The sequence below is a fragment of the Aethalodelphis obliquidens genome, unplaced genomic scaffold (genome assembly GCF_003676395.1).
Source record: "Aethalodelphis obliquidens isolate GAN/ISIS:26980383/991018 unplaced genomic scaffold, ASM367639v1 scaffold7, whole genome shotgun sequence".
Taxonomy (NCBI): domain Eukaryota; kingdom Metazoa; phylum Chordata; class Mammalia; order Artiodactyla; family Delphinidae; genus Aethalodelphis; species Aethalodelphis obliquidens.
Genome location: NW_020837951.1, coordinates 43,599,003 through 43,620,827, shown reverse-complemented (window position 1 = coordinate 43,620,827; position 21,825 = coordinate 43,599,003). Strand labels below are relative to the sequence as shown.

General features: G+C 39.6%; 1 protein-coding gene across 3 annotated transcripts in view; it reads left to right on the top strand.

The window, feature by feature from the left end:
- PCSK5 (proprotein convertase subtilisin/kexin type 5) overlaps nt 1-21,825 on the top strand; it is a 447,761-nt gene that overhangs the window by 301,160 nt on the left and 124,776 nt on the right. The window contains exons 17-21 of one of the 3 annotated variants that reach the window (XM_027105665.1): nt 5,936-6,020; nt 9,895-9,992; nt 10,424-10,553; nt 10,967-11,082; nt 14,171-16,819. In XM_027105665.1, coding sequence (XP_026961466.1) covers nt 5,936-6,020; nt 9,895-9,992; nt 10,424-10,553; nt 10,967-11,082; nt 14,171-14,286 — 545 coding nt within the window. In that variant the 3' untranslated portion in view covers nt 14,287-16,819. Of the gene's footprint in view, nt 1-5,935; nt 6,021-9,894; nt 9,993-10,423; nt 10,558-10,966; nt 11,083-14,170; nt 16,820-21,825 lie in introns of those variants that run through there. The other 2 variants (XM_027105664.1, XM_027105666.1) reach the window with 2 other exon arrangements.

Sequence of the window (21,825 nt, the reverse complement as noted above, 5' to 3'; positions counted from 1 at the left end):
AACTCTCCAGAGAGTAGGCACAAAGGGAACCTACCTCAACATAATAAAGGCCATGTATGACAAACGTACAGCTAACATCATACTCAATGGTGAAAAGCTGAAAGCATTTCCTCTAAAATCAGGAACAATTCAAGGATGACCACTCTCACCACTTTTATTCAACCCAGTTTTGGAAGTCCTAGCCATGGCAATCATAGAAGAAAAAAAAAATAAAAGGAATCCAAATTGGAGAAGAAGTAAAACTGTCACTGTTTGCAGATGTCATGATACCATACCTAGAAAATCCTAAAGATGCTACCAGAAAACTACTAGAGCTCATCAGTGAATTCGGTAAAGTTGCAGGATACAAAATTAATATACAGAAATCTGTTGCATTTCTATACATTAACAATGAAAGATAAGAAAAATAAATTAAAGGAACAATCCCATTTACCATCACATCAAAAAGAATAAAATATCTAGGAATAAAACTACCTAAGGAGGCAAAAGACCTGTACTCAGAAAACTATAAGACACTGATGAAAGAAATCGAAGATGACACAAACAGATGGAAAGATATAGCATGTTCTTGGATTGGAAGAATCAATATTGCCAAAATGACTACACTACCCAAGGCAATCTACAGATTCAATGCAATCCCTATCAAATTACCAATGGCATTTTTCACAGAACTAGAACAGAAAATTTTACAATTTGTATGGAAACACAAAAGACCCCAAATAGCCAAAGCAATCTTGAGAAAGAAAAATGGAGCAGGAGGAATCAGGATTTCTGACTTCAGACTATAGAGCAAGTTTACAGTAATCAAGACAGTATGGTACTGGCACAAAAACAGAAATATAGACCAATGGAACAGGATAGAAAACCCAGAGATAAACCCATGCACCTATGGTCACCTTATCTTTGACAAAGGAGGCAAGAATATACAATGGAGAAAAGACAGGCTTTTCAATAAGTGGTGCTGGGAAAACTGGACAGCTACATGTAAAAGAATGAAATTAGAACACTTGCTAACACCATACATGAAAATAAACTCCAAATGGATTAAAGACCTGAATGTAAGGCCAGACAGTATAAAACTCTTAGAGGAAAACAAAGGCAGAACACTCTTTGACATAAATCTCAGCAATATCTTTTTGGATCCATCTCCTAGAGTAACAGAAATAAAAACAAACACAAACAAATGGGACCTAATTAAACTCAAAAGCTTTTGTGCAGCAAAGGAAACCATAAACAAACTGAAAAGACAACCCACAGAATGGGAGAAATATCTGTAAATGATGTGACCATAAGGGAATGGTCTCCAAAATTTACAGTTCATGCAGCTCATTATCAAAAAAACAAACAACCCAATCAAAAAATGGGCAGAAGACCTAAATAGACATTTCTCCAAAGAAGACATACAGATGGCCAAGAGGCACATGAAAAGATGCTCAACATCACTAGTAATTAGAAAGATGCAAATCAAAACGACCATGAGATATCACTCCACACCCGTCAGAATGACCATCATCAAAAAATCTACAAACAATAAATGCTGGTGAGGGTGTGGAGAAAAGGGAACCCTCCTGCACTGTTGGTAGGAATGTAACTTGGTACAGCCACTATAGAGAACAGTATGGAAGTTCCTTAAGAAACTAGAAATAGAGCTACCATATGATCCAGCAATCCCACTCCTGCATATATACCAAGAAAACCATACTTCGAAAAGATACATGCACCCCAATGTTCACTGCAGCACTATTTACAATAGCCAAGACATGGAAGTAACCTAAATGTCCGTCAACAGATGAATGGATAAAGAAGATGTGGTACATATATACAGTGGAATATTACTCGGCCATAAAAAAGAATGAAATAATGCCATTTTCAGCAACATGGATGGACCAGGAGATTGTCATACTGAGTGAAGTAAGTCAGACAGAAAAAGACAAATATCATATGATATCACTTACATGCAGAATCTTTTTAAAAAAATGATACAAATGAACCTTTTTACAGAACAGAAACAGACTCACAGACTTAGAGAACGAACTTATGGTTACCGGGGGAAGGGTGGGCGGGGGGAGGGATAGAGTGTGAGTTTGGGATTGACATGCACACAGTGCTATATTTAAAATAGATAACCAGCAAGGACCTACTGTACAGCACAGGGAACTCTGCTCAATATTCTGTAATAACCTAAATGGGAAAAGAATTTGAAAAAGAATAGATACCTGTATATGTATAACTGAATCACTTTGCTGTACACCGGAGACTAACACAACATTGTTAATCAACTATACTCCAATATAAAATAAAAATTTTAAGGGGAGGTGGAATATAATAAAAGGTATTTATGACAAACCCAAGCCAAGATAATACTCAGCTGTGAAAAGCTGAAAGCCTCCCCGTGAAAATCTGGAGAAGGACAGAGATGCCCACTCTCATCTCTTCTATTCAGCATAGTATTGGAAGTCCTAGCCACAGCAATCAGACAAGAAAAAGAAATAAAAGGTATTCAAATTGGAAGGGAAGAGGTAAAGTTGTCGTTATATGCTATATGTTATATGACAATGATTACATATATAGAAAGCCCTAAAGACTCCACAAAAAACTACTAGAACTGATAAACGAATTCAGCAAGGTAGCAGGATACAAGATTAACATACAGAAACCAGTTGTATTTCTTTACACCAACAATGAATATCAGAAGGGGAATGTAAAAAACCAATACCTTTCAAAATTGCACCCCCGAAAATAAAAGATTTAGGAATAAACCTGACCAAGGAGGTGAAAGACTTATATGCTGAGAACTATAAAACATGTAATAACAGAAAGTGAAGATGATTCAAAGAAATGTAAAGATATTCCATGCTCTTGGATTGGAAGAATTAGTATTGTTAAAATGGCCATACTACCCAAAGCAATCTACAGATTTAATGTGATCCCTATCAAATTACCCATGAATTTCTTCACAGAACTAAAACAAATGATCCTAAAATTCATAAGAAACCATAAAAGACCCAGAATTGCCAAAGCAATCCTGAAGAAAAGAACAAAGCAGGAGTCATAACCCTCCCAGACTTCAGACAATACTACAAAACTACAGTAATCAAAACAGCATGGTATTGGCACAAAACAGACATATGGATCAATGCAACAGAATAGAGAGCCGAGAAATAAAGCCACACATCTACAGTAAATTAATCTTCAACAACGGAGACACAAATATACAATGGGAAAAAAACGGTCTCTTTAGTAAGTGGTGTTGGGAGTGTTAGACAGCTGCATGTAAATCGATGAAGTTAGAACACACTCTCACACCATACACAAAGATAAACTCAAAATGGCTTAAAAACTTAAACATAAGACATGACACCATAAAACTCCTAGAAGAGATCATAGGCAAAACATTCTCTAACATAAATCATATCACTGCTTTCTTTGGTCTCTCAAGGCAGTAGAAATAAAAACAAAAATAAACAAATTTGAGACCTATCAAACTTACAACCTTTTGCACAGCAAAGGAAACCATAAACAAAATGAAAAGACGACATATGGAATGAGAAAAAATATTTGCAAATCATGCGACAGACAAGGGCTTAATTTCCAAAATATAAGAACAGCTCATATAACTCAACAACGAGAAAAACAGATAACCCAATCGAAAAATGTGCAGAAGACCTAAATAGACATTTCTCCAAGGAAGACATACAGATGGCCAATAGGCAAATGAAAAGATGCTCAACCATTGCTAGTTATTAGAGAAATGCAAATCAAAACTACAACCTCAAAACTACAACCTCACATCAATCAGAATGGCCATCATTAAAAAGTCTACAAATAACAAATGCTGGAGAGGGTGTGGAGAAAAGGGAACCCTCCTACACTGTTAATGGGAATATAAGTTGGTGCAGCCACTGTGGAAGACAGTGTGGTGGTTCCTCAGAAAACTGAAAATAGAACAACCATATGATCCAGCAGTCTCACTCCTGTGCACATATCCAGACAAAACTATAATTCAAAAAGATACACGCACTCCTATGTTCATAGCAGCCCTATTCACAATAGCCAAGACATAATGTCCATAGATAGATGAATGGATCAAGAAGATGTGTGTGTGTATACACACACACACACACACACACACACACACATACATAATGGAATACTACTCAGAGCCATAAAAAAGAATAATGCCATTTGCAGCAACATGGATGCAAGTAGAGAATATCATGCTAAGTGAAATAAGTCAGAAAGAGAAAGACAAATACCATATGTATCACTTATATGTGGAATCTAAAATAAGACACAAATGAACCTGAACCTATCTATGAAACAGAAACAGAAATCGGAGACACAGAGAACAGACTGGTGCTTGCCAAGGGGGAGCAATGGAGCGGGAGGTTGGGGTTAGCAGATGTAAGCTTTTCTATATAGAATGGATAACAACAAGGTCCTACTGTATAGCACAGGGAACTATATTCAATATCCTATGATAAACCATAATGGAAAAGAATATATAAAAAAGAATGTGTATTGGAAAAGAATATATAAAAAAGAATGTGTATATATGTATAACTGAATCACTTTGCTGTACAGCAGTAATTAACACATTGTAAATCAACTATACTTCAATAAAAATTTTGAGAAAAGGGATAAGAAATAAGTAGTATTCCCTGAAGAAAAAATTCAAAATTCTTTCAAGAAGGCTGAGCCTTGGAAAAGGAATTTGGTTCTAGATGGTATATGATAGGATAAAGATAACTGAGAGAACCAGTTCTTTTGCCAGAGCCTGGAAGGTAGATAATTAAAGAAGGCTATTTAAACAATTACTTTGCTGATACAAGTGGTCTGTGCATCTCTCTCCTTCTATGCAATTGCCTTTTGTTTTAATTTCCTCCTTTAATGAGTCCATTTACATATAACATAGTGATTATGTATGATCGTGACTAGCAGTAATTACCGCCAACATATTTACAGTTCCCTTGAATAATGTCATTAACTCCTCAAGACAAGCTGAGAGGTACGCATTATTGTAATATTTAGTTAACAAATGGGAGAACAGAGACTGTGAACTTGCCCACTGGAGATGCTAAAAGCATAACACAAATCTAGGTCCTCTGGCTTCAGAGCCTATGCCATGTCCAGTAGTCTCAATGACACTATGAGGGGGAGATCATAGATTGTAAAGGACTTCATATTTCAGGCCAAGAGGCTCAGAATTGAGAAAGGAAATGGACTTCCAGGAGGTCCTTAGAGGGATCCATTAAAGCAGTGCTTCTCTGTGGAACCCTGAAGAACATCAGCTAAATAAAGAGCAGATAGAGAAGCCTATAGACAAAGCTTCATTCAAGTCTACATACACGTGAGGTTAGAATCCACTTGCATCTCAGAGAAGGTATCAAGTCTCCAGCTGCTATAAAGTTTAAGACACTAAACAATGCAAGAAATAATCAACCCTTACCTTGCAATCTTAAAAGGAAGTTCTCTTTTCTAGTATAGTTCGTCAGAGTAGTCCTTAAAGCTGTGAGCATGGGGTCTACCATTCCATCCCTCAGCTGGTAGTGTTGCTTCTCAACACTTCGTAGTGACATTGCCCCAGCTTCATGAGTGAGATTTTCATTGTAGGAAGTTAGGAAACCCTGCTTGGGAAAGAGAATGGGAAGAAGAAAAAAACCAATAAACTATTTAAGAATTAAGTGGGCTGTAGTTCTCTTGTCTATAAAATGGTGGATATCACTAAGGTGTTACCCCATGCTATATAGTTCCTACCTGTATTTGGTTTGCTAAGAAGTGGTAGCAAATGCTGAGTCTGGGGCTTTTCCTACAGTTTCCTACTCAAGGCCATGTGTACTATAGCATACATTAGCAAACATTAGAACATATGCTTTGATGGAATCCAGCTGACCAAAATTGACTTATAACCTTGTTACTTTTTCTTTTTTAACAGAGAAAAATCTTTGCCGGAAATGCAGTGAAAACTGCAAGACATGTACTGAATCCGACAACTGTACAGAATGTAGGGAGGGGTCAAGGTAAGAGAGTGAAGGATTTCATCAAGTAACACAGCCCAAGGACTTCTCAGTACAAATTTTTTAAAAAAAAAGTAAATATAACCCTTTTATAAGTTACCCTTGGTTTGACTCCCATTCAAACACTTGATTGCTATTTGCATTATCTCTACCATTTTATGTGAAAAAATGGATACCATCTTGGCTAAGGAAGGTTTATTAACCAAATAAAATTCCTTTAGAAAAGATGGCTCAAATACAAGAAAATAAATGGCCATTTGAGAGGCCTGCTTCAGGCTTTTTGACCGGTAGTACATCAGTCAAGGATTACTGTGTAGGTAACACCAATGAATTATATTTAATCCCCATGATTCATTCCTCTGATGGTGGAAACTATTCCCTTATCTTTATTATTTCTCTTCGTATAGCCAATCATTCTCTTATCTTCAGCACCTCAGGCTGGTTCCATTATGCTATGATATGCACATAGATTTAATACCAAGGGATATCTTCCTTGAATGGATGAGACTTGCACGTTGCTAAAGCCAGATAGTTGATAGATTCTTTGAGAGAATAACATGCAGCTCAAATGAACTAGGTATTCTCTTGATATCCTTAGAGAAGGTCAGATCATCCCACACTGAGTGAGGAGTTGGACTCTGGGTTTATTACATAGAGCTAGAACTGTGCTCCATTGCTTCCCTTTCAAGAATCACCAGTACCTCTGTTTTCACCTTTGATCAGAGGTGAAATATGCAGGGTCCAGGCAGTTTTTAGGCAGGTAATTCTTTGCACTAATTAATAGTGGAATATCATTTTTATTTCGATTAATTGATTATCCATGGCTTTCTTTTTTTCCCCATAAATGCATTCAGTGTCAGTTTGCTTAGCACCTTTTACCTCAGGACTTCGGTTTTGATAAATGTCAGTCTGGTCGGCCTCCGCCTGCTTTTTGTAGAAGGAGCAGATTGGCATAAAGAAAAGAAGGAAGATAAATGTGAGCTCAAATCTTTCTCCGCCATTTATCAGCTCTGTGATTTTGGCCAAGTCACTTTGCCCCTCTTGAGCTCCGGTTTTCTCATCTATAAAATGGTGATCGGGCTTCCCTGGTGGCGCAGTGGTTGAGAGTCCGCCTGCCCATGCAGGGGACGCGGGTTTGTGCCCCGGTCCGGGAAGGTCCCACATGCGGCGGAGCGGCTGGGCCCGTGAGCCATGGCCGCTGAGCCTGCGCGTCCGGAGCCTGTGCTCCGCAACGAGAGAGGCCACAGCAGTGAGAGGCCCGCGTGCCACAAAAAAAAAAAAAAAAAAACAGTTGATAATAACCCTGATGTTGCTGGATTATGATAAGGATTAACTGTAATAACATTTACAAAGCACTTATTCCAATATCTGATACTGAATTGGTCCATGAGAAATAAAAGATTAAGATTATTCTCTATATTTCTTAGGGAACATTTGATAGAGTAAGTTAACCAGTGCTCTCCAACAGAAGTATGAGAACCATATGTTATTTTAAATATGTCAGTAGCCACATTAAAACGAGTAAAAAGATACGGGTGAAATTTATTTTAATAAAATATTTAATCAAATATATCCAAAATATTTCAACATGTAATCAATGTAAGACAATATAAAAGATAATTAGTGAGATCTTTTATATTCTTTTTTGTTTGTAGTACCTAGCCTTCGAAATCTGATATGTATTTCACCCCTAAAGCACATCTCAATTCAGACAATAATTTTTTATGAGAAATACTTGATCTGTATTTAGATTTTATAAAATTTAGTTGAAACAGATTTTTATATCGCCAAGTTGTTCCACACTTACTCAGAAGTTTGCCAATAACCGAATCAAATGCCAATTTGTAAAATTTAGAATGAAATTAACAAAAATAAAATAAAATGTTAAATTCTGTTCCTCGGCCACACTAGCCACATTTCAAGTGCTTCCGAGCCATGGGTGCTACAGCGTGTGGGACGGCACAGGTCTAACCTGGCTGGCTTATCCCAGAAAGAACCCAGGAGCTCGCGGTACCAGGTTCGTTAGCCTTGCCACCCCTGTATTTTGGAACCATTAGAAAGCATCATGGTTCACAGAGACTGCTCTGCTGCACGTCCCACTTAGTGCATTCCCTCCTCACACAGTGCAGCCTCTGTCTCCTGCTGAGTAAGTGCCAACCTCAGAAGTAATGTCCTTTATTAGAAAAACAAGCAGCTTTTTAAAAAGTTTGATAAGTTTTTTGGTAGTCCTGTTTCCTCCCACAAAAGGATTCATTTGATGCACTGTCCCCTTTTTACAGCTCTACAAAAAGGAAAGGGATTTGCTTTTACTGGCTTTTTAAATGACAGCTCTCTGGCGAGTAGAAGATCTATGAATGAAATATACTTTCTGTCTCCTTGAGGCTCCCCGCGTTTTCCTTAGGGGCTTCTAGGGTTGGCCATTTTGCCTCAAGAGACCTGTAAAATTTTAAATACTGGCTAAAAACAAACAAAAATATCTATGCATAAAATACTAGAAGGAAATGGATTAAAATGTGAACAGGACTGTTTGGGATTCTTTTTCAACTACTTTGGGTTTTGTCCTTTCCAAATTTCTTTAAAGAGCATAGGGAAAAATAAATGTTACTTTTTAGTAGTATGATCCATATTCAAAACACAGTCAAGTAAGATGTGAATTGGAACAATATAGAGAAATATATTTTTTATAAGAAAATAGAAAGCATTTGACCCTGTTGCTTAGATACCCATTTTCTAGTATTGTCTATTGGGTGACATAGGATTATGGTAACAGTCTCACTATTGAGTTATTCCGTGAGTAAAATTTGTATATTAAATGTTGTAAATTTTATGCATTTGTTATTTTAAGAATCAGTCTGTAGACTATGAAAAAGCTCACAGCTGATAAAAATTAGAAGAAAAAAATACACATTCCTCATGTGACATTCTAGCAACTCATTAGGTAACGGCTAAGAGTGCTATTTAGAGAAAATATGACACAGATAACACCTAAAAAGACTAAATAATAGTATAACTAAGGAAAATCAAGATGTTTGGAGAAGCAGCAGTATAAGTAGATAATTTTGCCAAAGTTTTCATTAGAGTTTAAAATTAGTAAATCAAGCAATAAAGGCAAAAGTATATTAGAATTCTGTTGTTTTGATTGGAACCAATAGAAGAACTAAAATCAGAAACACTTAAAATCAAAAAAAGGCTATTCCTGGGAGTTTGAGCTGGGGGTTGGGCAACGATAGTTGTGTGCTTTTATTGTTGTAATTCATTCTACCATGTGTTCCTACTACATTTATAGTTACAAAACTACTTTTAAGTTTATTGTGTAGTACAGAGGTCCCCAACCCCCGGGCTGCGGACCGCTACCAGGAGTTGAACGGCAGGCAAAGAGCGAAGCTTCATCTGCCGCTCCCCAGTGCTCGCATTACTTCCCCCTCTCCCCCATCTCATGGAAAAACTGCCTTCCACGAAACTGGTCCCTGGTGCCAAAAAGGTTGGGGACCGCTGGCATAGTAGGTCTAGGAGGTCTGGATATCAGGGAATTGGTAGGCATATTGTTAGCTAAGGTGATTGTTTGGGTCAATAAAATACTTTCAAAAACCTCCATGTTGTAAAATGTTAAGAAATGTGTCAGCCAGTCTAATAATTAAGAGAAATAGTCCCCAAAGTTTGCAGCACGTGTGTATGCTACAGACATAATTTTAGGCACAGAGAAGCATTATAGGCATTGGGAGGAGAAAAAAAAGACTACAGGGGCTATTTCCCATGCTTCGAAGCTTTGCCAAAACCACTGGTCTCTGGGGGGAGCTATATTTGTTACATATGGCGTTGGGGAGTCATGACTCCTTTGCCTGTTCACAGCAGTCTGTGTCTGTGTCTGTGTCTTCAGCCTGCAGGGATCCCGGTGTGCCGTTGCCTGTGAAGACGGACGGTACTTCAACGGCCAAGACTGCCAACCCTGCCACCGCTTCTGCGCCACCTGTGCTGGTACCTTCTCTCCCAGTCCTCTTGTTTATCCTTCTGGCTCTGGTTTGGCTTTTGTTTACCTGTCTTTATCCATCACTCATGCAAACCCATTTGATATTTTTAAAATAAATGCTGGAGAAGCATGGGTCTCTTCTGATAATCATGCATGTATTCTCAGAAGTCAGACATTAGTAGCCCATGCTCATTGAAAACTTAAATTTCCCAGTGATACCTCCTTCGCTTTCCAAAGAGATTTGATGTTTTTGGCAAATGGGTTCAATGTAAAACTGGAGCATTATTTTTTCCAAAGAACATAAGGAAAAGCACAAATATCATAATTATTAAAATTACAACCTATTAATGCCATTTTAACCAACTATGCAAGAAGCAGCCCCTCATGCAACCTCTTCTGAGGTTTTGTTTCTGTCTTCGGCATCTGTCTTGCTTTTAAGGAGCAGGTGCTGGTGGGTGTATTAACTGCACAGAGGGCTACTTCATGGAGGATGGGAGGTGCGTGCAGAGCTGTAGTATCAGCCATTACTTCGACCACTCTTCAGAAAATGGATACAAATCCTGCAAAAAGTAAGTGGATCCACCCCTTAAGCCCTAGTGTTTGGCTACCGGGTTCCTTATTTGACTGCCTTCATAAATAATATGAAACAGAATTATTAATGAAAAATAAGGTTCAAACATTTACCTGTGGACACTGTGCTGAACCTTTAACCCAACTGATTTTTTTTTCACCTCAGAAGAACTTTAAAACCTCTAAAGTAATATTTCTGTTTCAAATGCATGCTCTCTCCCCTTTAAAATCATAGTCTACCTGCTAGGCTTTCTTTAATGTTGTCAAACCTAGCAGTTATTGTAAGAAAAGATTTTTGTGGCATCTTCAAAGGGAGAAGATTAAGTTTAAGACATTAAGAGGTTGGTAGCAAACACATCTTCTTCTGTGCCTGATGTGCAAAAGGATGATAAATTGTACATTGTCCCCTTAGATGTGACACCAGCTGTTTGACATGCAACGGTCCGGGGTTCAAGAACTGTACGAGCTGCCCCAGTGGGTATCTCTTAGACTTAGGAATGTGTCAAATGGGAACCATCTGCAAGGACGGTGAGTACAACTGCTCGTTTTGATCTTCTGAACAAAGTGTGATCTTTCTACGTTAAGGTCTAATATATTTCCACTTGAAAATGAAACTCTCAAGCGTGCCCCAGGTAGGACACGCCCAATATCTTGTTGGCGTTCATTCATCTTGAACTTCTACCCTCAGTGGGTTTGGTTTTTTGGTGGTTTAATTGCAAGAACTAAGGCATCCACTAACCAAGATGGCACGAGTCAATTTTTTTTTACGTAGTAAACTTGGTTCTTTACAACTTTAGAGTTTTGGGTTCACAGCAAAATTGAGCAGAAAGTGCAGAGAGTTCTCATATAGCCCCTGACTACCCTACGCACATACACAAACACACACACAAACACTCCCATTATCAGTGTCCCTCACCAGAATGATATGTTTGTTATAGTTGATACCTACATTGACACATCATTATCACCGAAGTCTATAGTTTACGTCAGGGTCCACTCCTGGTGTTCTATGAGTTTGGACAAATGTATAAAGACAAGTATCCACCATTGTACTATCATACAGAACACCTTCACTGCCCTGAAAATCCTCTGTGCTCTGCCTGTTCCTCCCTCCTTCCCTCCCCCTGCCCAACCCCTGGAAACCACTAATTTTTTTACTGTCTTCATAGATTTGCCTTTTCCAGAATGTCATATAGTTGGAATCATACATCAAACACTAACTAGAAAAGGCTACCTACTGTATTTTTTCCAGTCTTTTGGCATATGTACTTTTCATCAGATTTTTAAAATACCGTATACATGGAGTTTTGTATCTTGCTTTCTGCACTAAGCATTTAGATAAACATTATCCTATGTTTTTACAAAGTCTTCAGAAACTTCATTTTTAATAACAGCTTAATATTCTATCATGTGGAGATGCCACAGTTTATTGCCACACTCCTCTTATTTGGATTGTTTATAATTTTGATATGTAAATAACAATCAAATGGTATCTGAATCTTTCATTAAGCTGTGATAGATAGGCATCTATCTAATGACAGAACCAACTACAGATTGGTTCTAATGTTAATGTTGGTCTGTTTTTCTTTTCATTGCACCAGTGGTTCTCAATCAAAATGCCAGGACCCCAGACCTTCCCCAAAGATTCATTTAAATTGGTCTTGGGGTACAGTTTGAGCACTGATAGCTTTAGAATCTTCTCAGGTATTTTTAATGTGCCACCATTCCCCCTGACGATTTGGGAAATACCAAGTTCTCTCCCTTTTCTAGCCTCAGTTTCCCCATCTATAAAATGAATGAATTTAAATTAGTCCAACTCCAGCCTTTTGTGAACTTTGACTCTCGATATAATTCATGCAGAGAGGGCCCTAAAATTTGTGGCTAAATTTTTTGCAGAGGTGCATCTCAGTGATGTAGAAAGAAAATGTTTTGAACCACCGTTGTTCTAAACATCTTTGGACTGTTAGGAAAATAGGAAAATAAAAAAACTATGCATTTGGAACAGTTTTCCCTGATAAAATCATTTCCCTGGGTTTAATCTTTGTCTTCTTTTGAATGGTTCCTCTTCTGGAAATTTCACAAGAGGCAGAAGAGTGCTGTGGTTGGGAGAATGGGGATTCAGGAGTCAGAATGCTGTCATTCATACCTAGCCTCCAGACCTTGGGCAGGTTATGAGCTTTTCTGGGCCTCACCTCCCTCATCTGTAAAAACGAGAAGGATAACGCTGTCGACCTCATATGGTTATTCTACAACTTCCCGTTAGGAATCTCAAACATCAGAAAGATCTGAGCATGCGATGGCATGCATAGGAACATCATTTATGGTCTCATATCCACAGAGGATCACAGGTGACTCTGCATCTTCATAGCTTTTCTAATGTATGATTGATCTGGCCGGGACGGGCAGACCTGCTCAGGCTCTGTGTTCAAACTTTTCGTGGCCAGGGCTAATTCTCACCACACAACATGGAGGTGAGAAGATTGAGGGATAGCACCCCAGGTACTATGTAAGTATCACCTTTTAGTTACCAGCCAGTGCTCGTTTGAAATTTTCACCCACAGCACTTGGTACCGGGCATTTCAAGGTTTGCGATGCTTAACGGCTTTCCCTAAACCACAGTAAGCATGGGATAATTTATGCCAGTGGCACTTTGGTAAAAGTGGAGTGTCAGGATGGCAGGCAAAAGTGGAAAATGAAGAACCATGATCTGTGATGAGTCCATTTTCAGGTCAGTTAAAGGAATGAGATCATTGATGGCTCACCAAGGCTTTTCAAATCACGTGGCAGTTGCATTCAGGGATGTGCTATTTATTTTCTTTCAACTGTCATATTTCAGTGATTCTAAGACATACTTTTTTAATATATTTTAACAGCTCTGGAATCAGATGCATCTTATAATTCATGGCAGCTTACAACTGCTTTTGATCCACAGGTTGATGTGACATAGTTGTCATCGCCTGTGACTTAGTCACAGATATGTCTAGTCAACTGAGTTAGGCACATGATCACTCCTACTTGTGTTGCATTTACTTGCACTTCATAATAGCTTGAACAAGTTAAACTATTTCTCAATATTCAAAGGAAGAATTATTACATAAGCCCAGAAACAAAACAGCATGTTATATAAATTTAACTAATACTTTCAATAAGCATAAAACTAATATTCTGATAAGAGGCTATTGTGTCACCATTTAATATGAATTTTTTTCTTGGTAGTACTTAAAGTAGTGGTGCATCTGAAATCCAGTGTCTTGGATTCAGTGAAATATAGTATAAATGACTGTATATGCTCTGCTCTAGGTAACTCCGAAAAGAAAAATTCCTTGCCTATATTATTATTGATCTCTAATTTATTCTTTTTCTAATCTTTTTTTTCCTTTCATAAATGGATACCAATCACATTTACCGTTGGACTGGAATATCTCTCCTTGAAAACAATGCTGTTGACTGAAATCACTTTGGGTGGACCAAATTTCTTCCTGTTGACTGCTCCCGAATGATCTCTTCCAATCCCCCCAATCTGCCTCTCTGGCCAATCACAACCTTCTTCCGTGTGTGTCCATCATGCTGCTCTCGTCCTCAACTTCCCCTCTCTCTTGCTGACTTCCTGGAAAAGCAACGGAAGAGTCCTGGGCGGAAGGAGGCTTCTGTATGCTAGTGAAAAAGAACAATCTGTGCCAACGGAAGGTTCTTCAACAACTTTGCTGCAAAACCTGTACATTCCAAGGCTGAGCTGCCATCCTAGATTTCTTTGTTCCTGTAGACTTATAGATTACTCCATATTATTATTAAAAAGAAAAAAGCAAGCAAAAAAAAAAAAAAGCAAGCCACCTCTCTCTTTCTTGCTCTCTTTTTCTCTCTCTCTCTCAAATTTGTGCAGGGAGATGGTGAACTGTTTTGTCAGAACTTAAATGGAAAAAAAAAAAAATAAACCTACAACAAGCCTACCTTTTATAACTGGGTGTTTAGTGCTAAACAGCCAGAACCACAGAGACAGTATTGTATGACCAAAGCATTTGATGCCAAAATTTGACGTTAAAGTAATGATTTGACTTCCTGCCCTGTTTTCGAAGGTCCATTTCTTTTCCTTCTGCATTTACTTGCTTGTTTCCCCTTTGAGACGCCTAAAAATATACCTTTCAAAAACATCACAAGAGCAGACACAGATCAAAATGAAACAGAAAGCTCAGGCATCCATCATTTCTCATGCTTGAGTCCACTGTTGGGGGAAATGGCAGAAAACCGGACCTAAGGGCATTAAGAACATCCCGCAGAGTTGTGTTCAGTGTCGTCTGTCTTGGTTTTTCACAGTTGACCATTGATACTTTCCACACATAATTTACTTCATGCATTATGTGCTGGTTTTGGCATTATGCCCACTTGATAAGTCTGCTCCACTGGTTTCATCCAATAGACTTGCTGCTACTGGCTTTTCCATGGTAGATTCGGTTATTTCACATACAGCTGGTCGAATGGGATTGCTCTGCATAGTCAAAGTGGTGATGGACAGAATGCAAAGATTCACAAAATAGCTGAGACTGACCCGGCTCCCCCCAAATCCAGCGTGTTCACTTGTAAACCCTGCACAATCTCTTGGTGCTATTCAGCCATTATCCCCATAGCATTTTTATTTTTTTTTTAAGGCCATCAGAAATTCCATGTGTTGTAGTGGCAAGCATTTTGGATATGATGAAGAAAATTTCTTCCTGGAGTCAAAAGTTTCTAAAAGGTCCTGTATTTTTAAGAAACGGAATTTATTTAAATAATATTTAAGCTCGTGCCCAAGTTGGCCGGGCAACATTTTTCAATGGTGCTTATTAGAAGTTTTTTTCATCTTGTCATTTTAAGAAAATAAAACTGGAAATGGAATATGGGCAGCATGATTGTACCCTCCTGGTTCTGTTCTCTTCCCACTCCTCTGTCCCTCTATAACCATGCTATGATACACCTGTCCACTGAATGTCACTGAGATCATCTGTTTTCTTGGAAATATCTTCACTGGTTTTCTATGACTCCCCAAACACATCCTGGAATCTAGCAGACTGAATTATGTGAAGACTGTTTGGATCAGTGGTCAAAAATGAGGAAACCTGATAGATCTTTTTATAACTCTGAGTTTCTCTGTTTAGGAGAGGATAGACTGATATCAAGTTTCTTCATGTTTCATATCAAAGCTCCATTGGTGACCTCATTTGCTTTGAGAATGACCAGCCATCTTGCAAGCTTTAGGCTTCTGACAGCCTCACTTCCAAGATGTCACTGGCCTCACAGATGAGAAGAGGAATGATATCAATATAGGTTATCCTGGGAAGTGGATGCTAACTAAGGTCCCCATCCAAGCAGCAAGGTAGTAAAAAGCCTACCTTGAAAATATGCATTCCTAGACATCAAAGTTAACATTGAACCCAAGGTAAATAATGAGTATAAAGTCTAATGACCCTCTTAAGAGCACTGTAGTGATACTGAGTCACGTAATGATTCATATGTAACTAGGGAATCAACTGATATTGTTGAGTAATTTTCCTCTTCATAACCCTTCAGGCCCTTCTGACCCGAAGAAAGCAAGTTAGTCCCAGGTATGGCGTGTAAAGTCTTACATTTAAAGGCACAGTCTCTAAGTGGACAAAAGCAAGTGAGAGCCTAAAGCAGGGTCAAGCAGATGGTGAAACCAGATTTGCCTGCAAAGAAACCCATTTAACTGAACCCACCCATAATATATGAGGCACAAAGTTACTATGAAGGGAAAAATAAAAATGATGTCTGTGTTCTTAGACAAATAACTATCAATCTGACAGTCAAAATCATTGGGGTCCACCAACATGTGTTCCATTTCTCACTGACCATGCAGGCACACATTGTGGAAATACTGGTTTAACTACTAGTGGTTACTGCCTCGTTTATCTACAGAATATTATTAACTAGAACATAATGCTTTCAAAGTTTAAGTTAATGTTATATATTATGTATAAATATATATATTCATAATGAGATATATGTCATGGATAGTACAAAGTTTGGAGACTTAACAAATGCTCTAACCTCTAGAGACAAAAGTCCTATCTTCTGTTTTCTTTTGTCTTTTGATTTTTCATTAGTGATCCATTGTTAAATCCAAATCCACTTTTACTGAAAAATACTGTACATGTGTAAAATGTTCAGTTGTTTTTTTGTAAAATATAGTAGAATGGTTGTAATTGATACTGGCCAAAATCAATGTTATTCCATATTTTATTTTTTCTATTAAATTAACCTAAGTTCCTGTTTATTTCATCTGTTCCTACCCATGTGCAAACATCTCTGAAAGGGTGAGGTCATGAGAAACTTCTCTGTTTCCACATAGACGCTGAATATGGAGGAAAGGGTGAGGTGAATGAACCATCTAAATAAAGTTGGGAAAAAGGGTGAGCAGAGGTGGGAACTGAAAAAAAAGGAGAAAGTAACAGCAATAGAAGAAAGGATCCGTTTAGGTTTGGTCATGAATGTATGTTAAATCCCATTTTTAGTAAGCAGACTGTGAAAAAAATCTACAGAGGTTCGGTGCGGTTGCTTTTGCATTGTACAGATGCCATGTCCAGTGAAAGGGCCACCTGGACCTGTCCTTTCCCTGGTTTCCCCCAGGGCATGGACTACTGCATACCCGCCAGTGGGTGTATGGAAGGGTGGGGACCAAGGGGCTGGGCACAAAGAGGTCAGGCAGCAGGGGCAGGTGTGAAAGCTGTTATAGAAGATGACCTTGTTCAATGGGCTAATATCCTGTGTTTCATTGTTAGTTGGCTGTATCCCTGGATGCCTAGAAGGTGACTTTTCTAAAATCAATCTCCAGTACATGCCACAGGGTAGGACTGTATAGTTAGCAAAAAACAACCATGGATTATAGATCTTTGTGAAACCTGCTTGAGATGGTCACTAGCCTTGAAAGTTCAATGCCCTGTCTTCCGCAAAAAGAAATGAGAAATCAACAGAAGTGACACACATATTGCGCTCCAATTAGGTTTAAAGATCTGGGGATACAAGAAGGTATAAGAGAGACCTGCTGCCAGGAAGTCCCATTACAGAAATGGAGAGAAACTAATTTTATTGACCACTTACTATGTGCTGTACAATATGGGAATATAGAGTATATATATACTGATATAAATATATCCTCTTTTAAGTTTCACACAAACTCTAGAGCAGAGACGTGTATTATCCTCTGTTTATAAATGAGAAAGCTGAGGCGTACGGACTGAAATAAATTGATTGGGATTACATAACCAGACTCAGAATAATAAAAATAAAATTCAGTATTAAGACCATTAATACTAAGTAGTGAATTCTAAGTTCAGACAGGCAGAGATTCCTTTGAATTGGATTGGTCAGGCCGAGTTTCCTAGAGCTGTCTGGACTAGCATTGGTTCTTGGAGGATGGCTAAGGCTTAACTAAGCAGATGGGACTAAAGCAGGAGGAGCGTTACCAGTGAACTTGCTGCACAAGAGGTGTTCAGGGAAGCAAGTCAATTGTTTTAATGCTTTTTAATCTAATTAGCCCGTTGCTACAAAGGACAGTGATTCAACATTTGATGGACCCGTCAAGAAGAATCGACATGTTTACACCTTCCAAAAGATGCCCATTCTTTTCAATTCCCACACCCATGGAAGACCTTGCCAATCATCAATATCCATCTGTGGATTGATCAGCATTTTCTCACCTTTCACCCCAGTATTAGGGCCTTATCATCATGCTACTGATCTATCAGACTCATGGTTTTCCACCCAACAGTCTACTCTTCATTTTGAGGAACTTGCACACTGAGTGCTTCGTAGAGAAGGGCAGGTCGTTGTTGTAGTAACTACTAAATTAAAATTTCTCCATCAAGTGATCAACACTGTAGGCACATATGAGTATGGACATATTAAATACCCCATCCCCCCCATGTAGAAAGAATATCATGCAGCTAAAATATAAGTGGGCGTGCATTCTCAACTGCTTTCATATGATCATTCAGATTCGCACAAAGGGCAATGACAGACAGCAGCTTGACGATTATGGAGAAAACTGGAGGCAACTTCGGCTGTGGCCTGGCCAGCTCAACACTGCCGCCTTCCATCTGCTGATACAAAATGGCAGCGGGAGCACAAAGGCCAGCTGCAGCCCGACCTCACCTGGCCCAAGCTGGGCCCTGGGCCCCAAACTCAGTACGTGTCAATGACAAAGTATGAACCTGCTTCTTCTGCCTGGTTGACAACCATTTCCAAAGTTATTTTTGTTGCAAACCTATAAAATCTGAAATTCTCGGCAGAATACTTAGGAGCCACTGACAAATTTAGCAGGGCATAGCCGAGATGGACTTAATTTCACTGTGGCTCATTGGAGCAGCTTGGCAGTAGAGATGGGGCTGTAATCCATACAGTCATGTCTCCTCTTCATCATGAGAGGTGAAGATCTGGCCCAGAGTCAATTCCTGGGCAAGAAGGATGCAGTTGTGCAGCATCACTGAGTCTCAGAGGGCAAGTCTGGGACCTGGGAATGCCAGCAGTTCCTTCCTACCTTCTACCTGCAAGGGACTTAGAAGGATGTTTGACTATCTTATTACTGAAAGATTTTCTTGCAAGATTTCTTCTCTAAAGGGCCACTGTTTGGGTCCCCTGCCCCCAACAATTGTTGCAACTGTTGCTTTTTCAGGGCCAGGCATCAGGCAACAAAAGATATTTTGCATCCCCACTGCTAGAAGTTTCCAGAAACATTCCCTGAGGCCTGAATTGTAAGACCCTTTTTCATTTTATAAAAGAATACATTATTTTAAGAATACAGTGTTTTGAAGCTGGCAGAGTTCTACTAAAATGGCTTTATTTAATTTTGCACCCCAAAAAATCACAGTGACCCATAGAAACTAACTTTCTGTTGCAAGATTCACAACAAGTCAAGGGTGTGGCTGAAACTCGAGCCCACAGCATCAACCTTCTACACAACACTGCCTCCTTTTTATGAGTACCGTAGAGAAACCAAGTCCATATGTGTTGCAAGGCAGGGGGTAAGAGCCTTTTCCCAAGTGTGGATAGAAAGCACACTGTATCCCTGGACTTGGCTTTTTCTCCTCATGAGCCCAAATGAATTGCTTCCGTAAATAAACTTTGAGTCCCTGTCATATACCAAGCTCTGAGGTCCTTCATGCCCTCTTCAAGCTAATGGTCTAGTGGGAAACACAGATACAAAAATGCATGGTTATAATAGGAAGCTATCCAATAAAGGGCTAAAAGTCCCATGCCTTGCACGATAAGCTTTCCAAGGGCATCCAAAAATAACGTGAAACATTCAAAATAGAGTTGCCTTTCAAATGTGCAAAATCAAATGATATTTTAATTAAATATCTACAAAATGCAAAATGTCAAACTAGTCAACTGCAGCTCAAAACTTAAGCAATCACATATAATTGAACTTAATGTGGGATAAAGCTGAATTTTAATATGCTTGATATGATGTGGGACCCACAGAGGTAGGAGAACTTAGGATCTGCTGGGTTCGTACTTTAACCCTGCAAAGGAGGAATTTACTCTTCATGGAGGGGAGGAATATATTTATATATATTTCTGATCTCTTCCCTCAAGATTCCCACCTGTAGATCCAAATAGCTACTTGCCATTTCCCTTCAGATATCTAATAGACATCTCAGAATTAACACGTCCAAAACAGACTTCAGACTCACCAATCCCCTAAACATCATTATCACCAAGTGTCTCCCATCTCAGCAAATGGCATTAAAATACATCCACCTAAATACCCATCCATCCACCATCTGCTCAAACCTGAAACCTAGAATTCCTCTTTTTTTTTTTTTTTTGCGGTACGCGGCCTCTCACTGCTGCGGCCTCTCCCGTTGAGGAGCACAGGCTCCGGACACGCAGGCTCAGCGGCCATGGCTCACGGGCACAGCCGCTCCGCGGCATGTGGGATCTCCCCGGACCGGGGCACGAACCCGTGTCCCCATGATCGGCAGGTGGACTCTCAACCATTGCGCCACCAGGGAAGCCCTAGAATTCCTCTTTTTCCGCCCCCAAATCCAATCCATGAGCGAGGTCTCATTAACCACACCTCCAGGATATATCTCGAAGTGGTCTACTTCTCCCCATTCCATAGCTATAATTCTGGATCACACCACCATCCTCTCCACCCTAAACTACTGCCAGAGGCTCCTAACCAGGCTCCCCGTTTCTCTCCGCCTCCTTTCCTCTTTTTTCTCTCCTCCCCCATCATTCTCCACACAGATAGCAGAGTTATTCTCCACAGAGATAGCAGAGATAGCTATTACAACTACAAAATCTGATTTCACCTCTCCCCATTCACTCAGAATAAAATCTGAACTCCTTACCTGAGATCTTTCTGATCTCTTCTCATGCTTCCCTGCTCATCATATTCTAGTCATACCAACTTTTTGTTCTTCAAACAAAACTAGCTTATTTGTGCATCCAGACCCCTGCTCTTCACATGGCTGGCTTTTTCTCATCCTACAGGTCTTAGTTCAAAAATAGCTTCCTCGGGAAGCAGCTCCACACCTGCCCACTTTTTTGGTCTTTTCATAGCACGAACCACAAACATGACATTCTATCGCTCATTGACTTGATTATTGTCGGTCTCTCCCTCAGCTCTGCGACAGCTGGGGTTTTGCCCATCTTGTTCACAGCTGTATCTTACAGGTCTAGCACAGTGCCTTGCTTAGTAAATATTTGTGGAATGAATGAATAAAAAGGCGTCGGAGAGAAATGGCATTAGACATGAGCCTTGAAGGATAAGCAGGAATTTGTCAGTCAAAGGTGAGGATGTTGGAGTAGGACTTGCGAGAGAGAGAGAACCGGTACAAAGGCACAAAACCATCAAAGGGCTTGTGGACTGAGAGGCAGGGAGTGGGCAGGGTGGGCAACTGAAGGGAGGGAATGGGAAGACCCCAGAGGTCAAGTTGCAAAGGGCTAATAGGAGGGGCTGTTTCCCTTCCTCCACCTCCTTGTCCTCGGGGTCATCAACCCTCTTTTCAGAGAGGCTAATTGACTTGCTCAAGGACCACATCAAGTCAACTAGTGGCTTCCTGCCAACAAGTTCGGGAGACATTCAGTGAGACTGAATGCTGAGGACGCTGTAATCTGCTTCAGTCCCCAGGGGACTGATGGCTGCTTCGAGCCAGCTAAATGAAAGGACAGGGTACTGAGCGGAGCTCAGCTGTCAGATTAGCTCACATGAGAGAAGGCAGCCCATGGCTTCTCTTCCCTGGGATGTCCATGGCCAGAGCAACAGATGTGGTA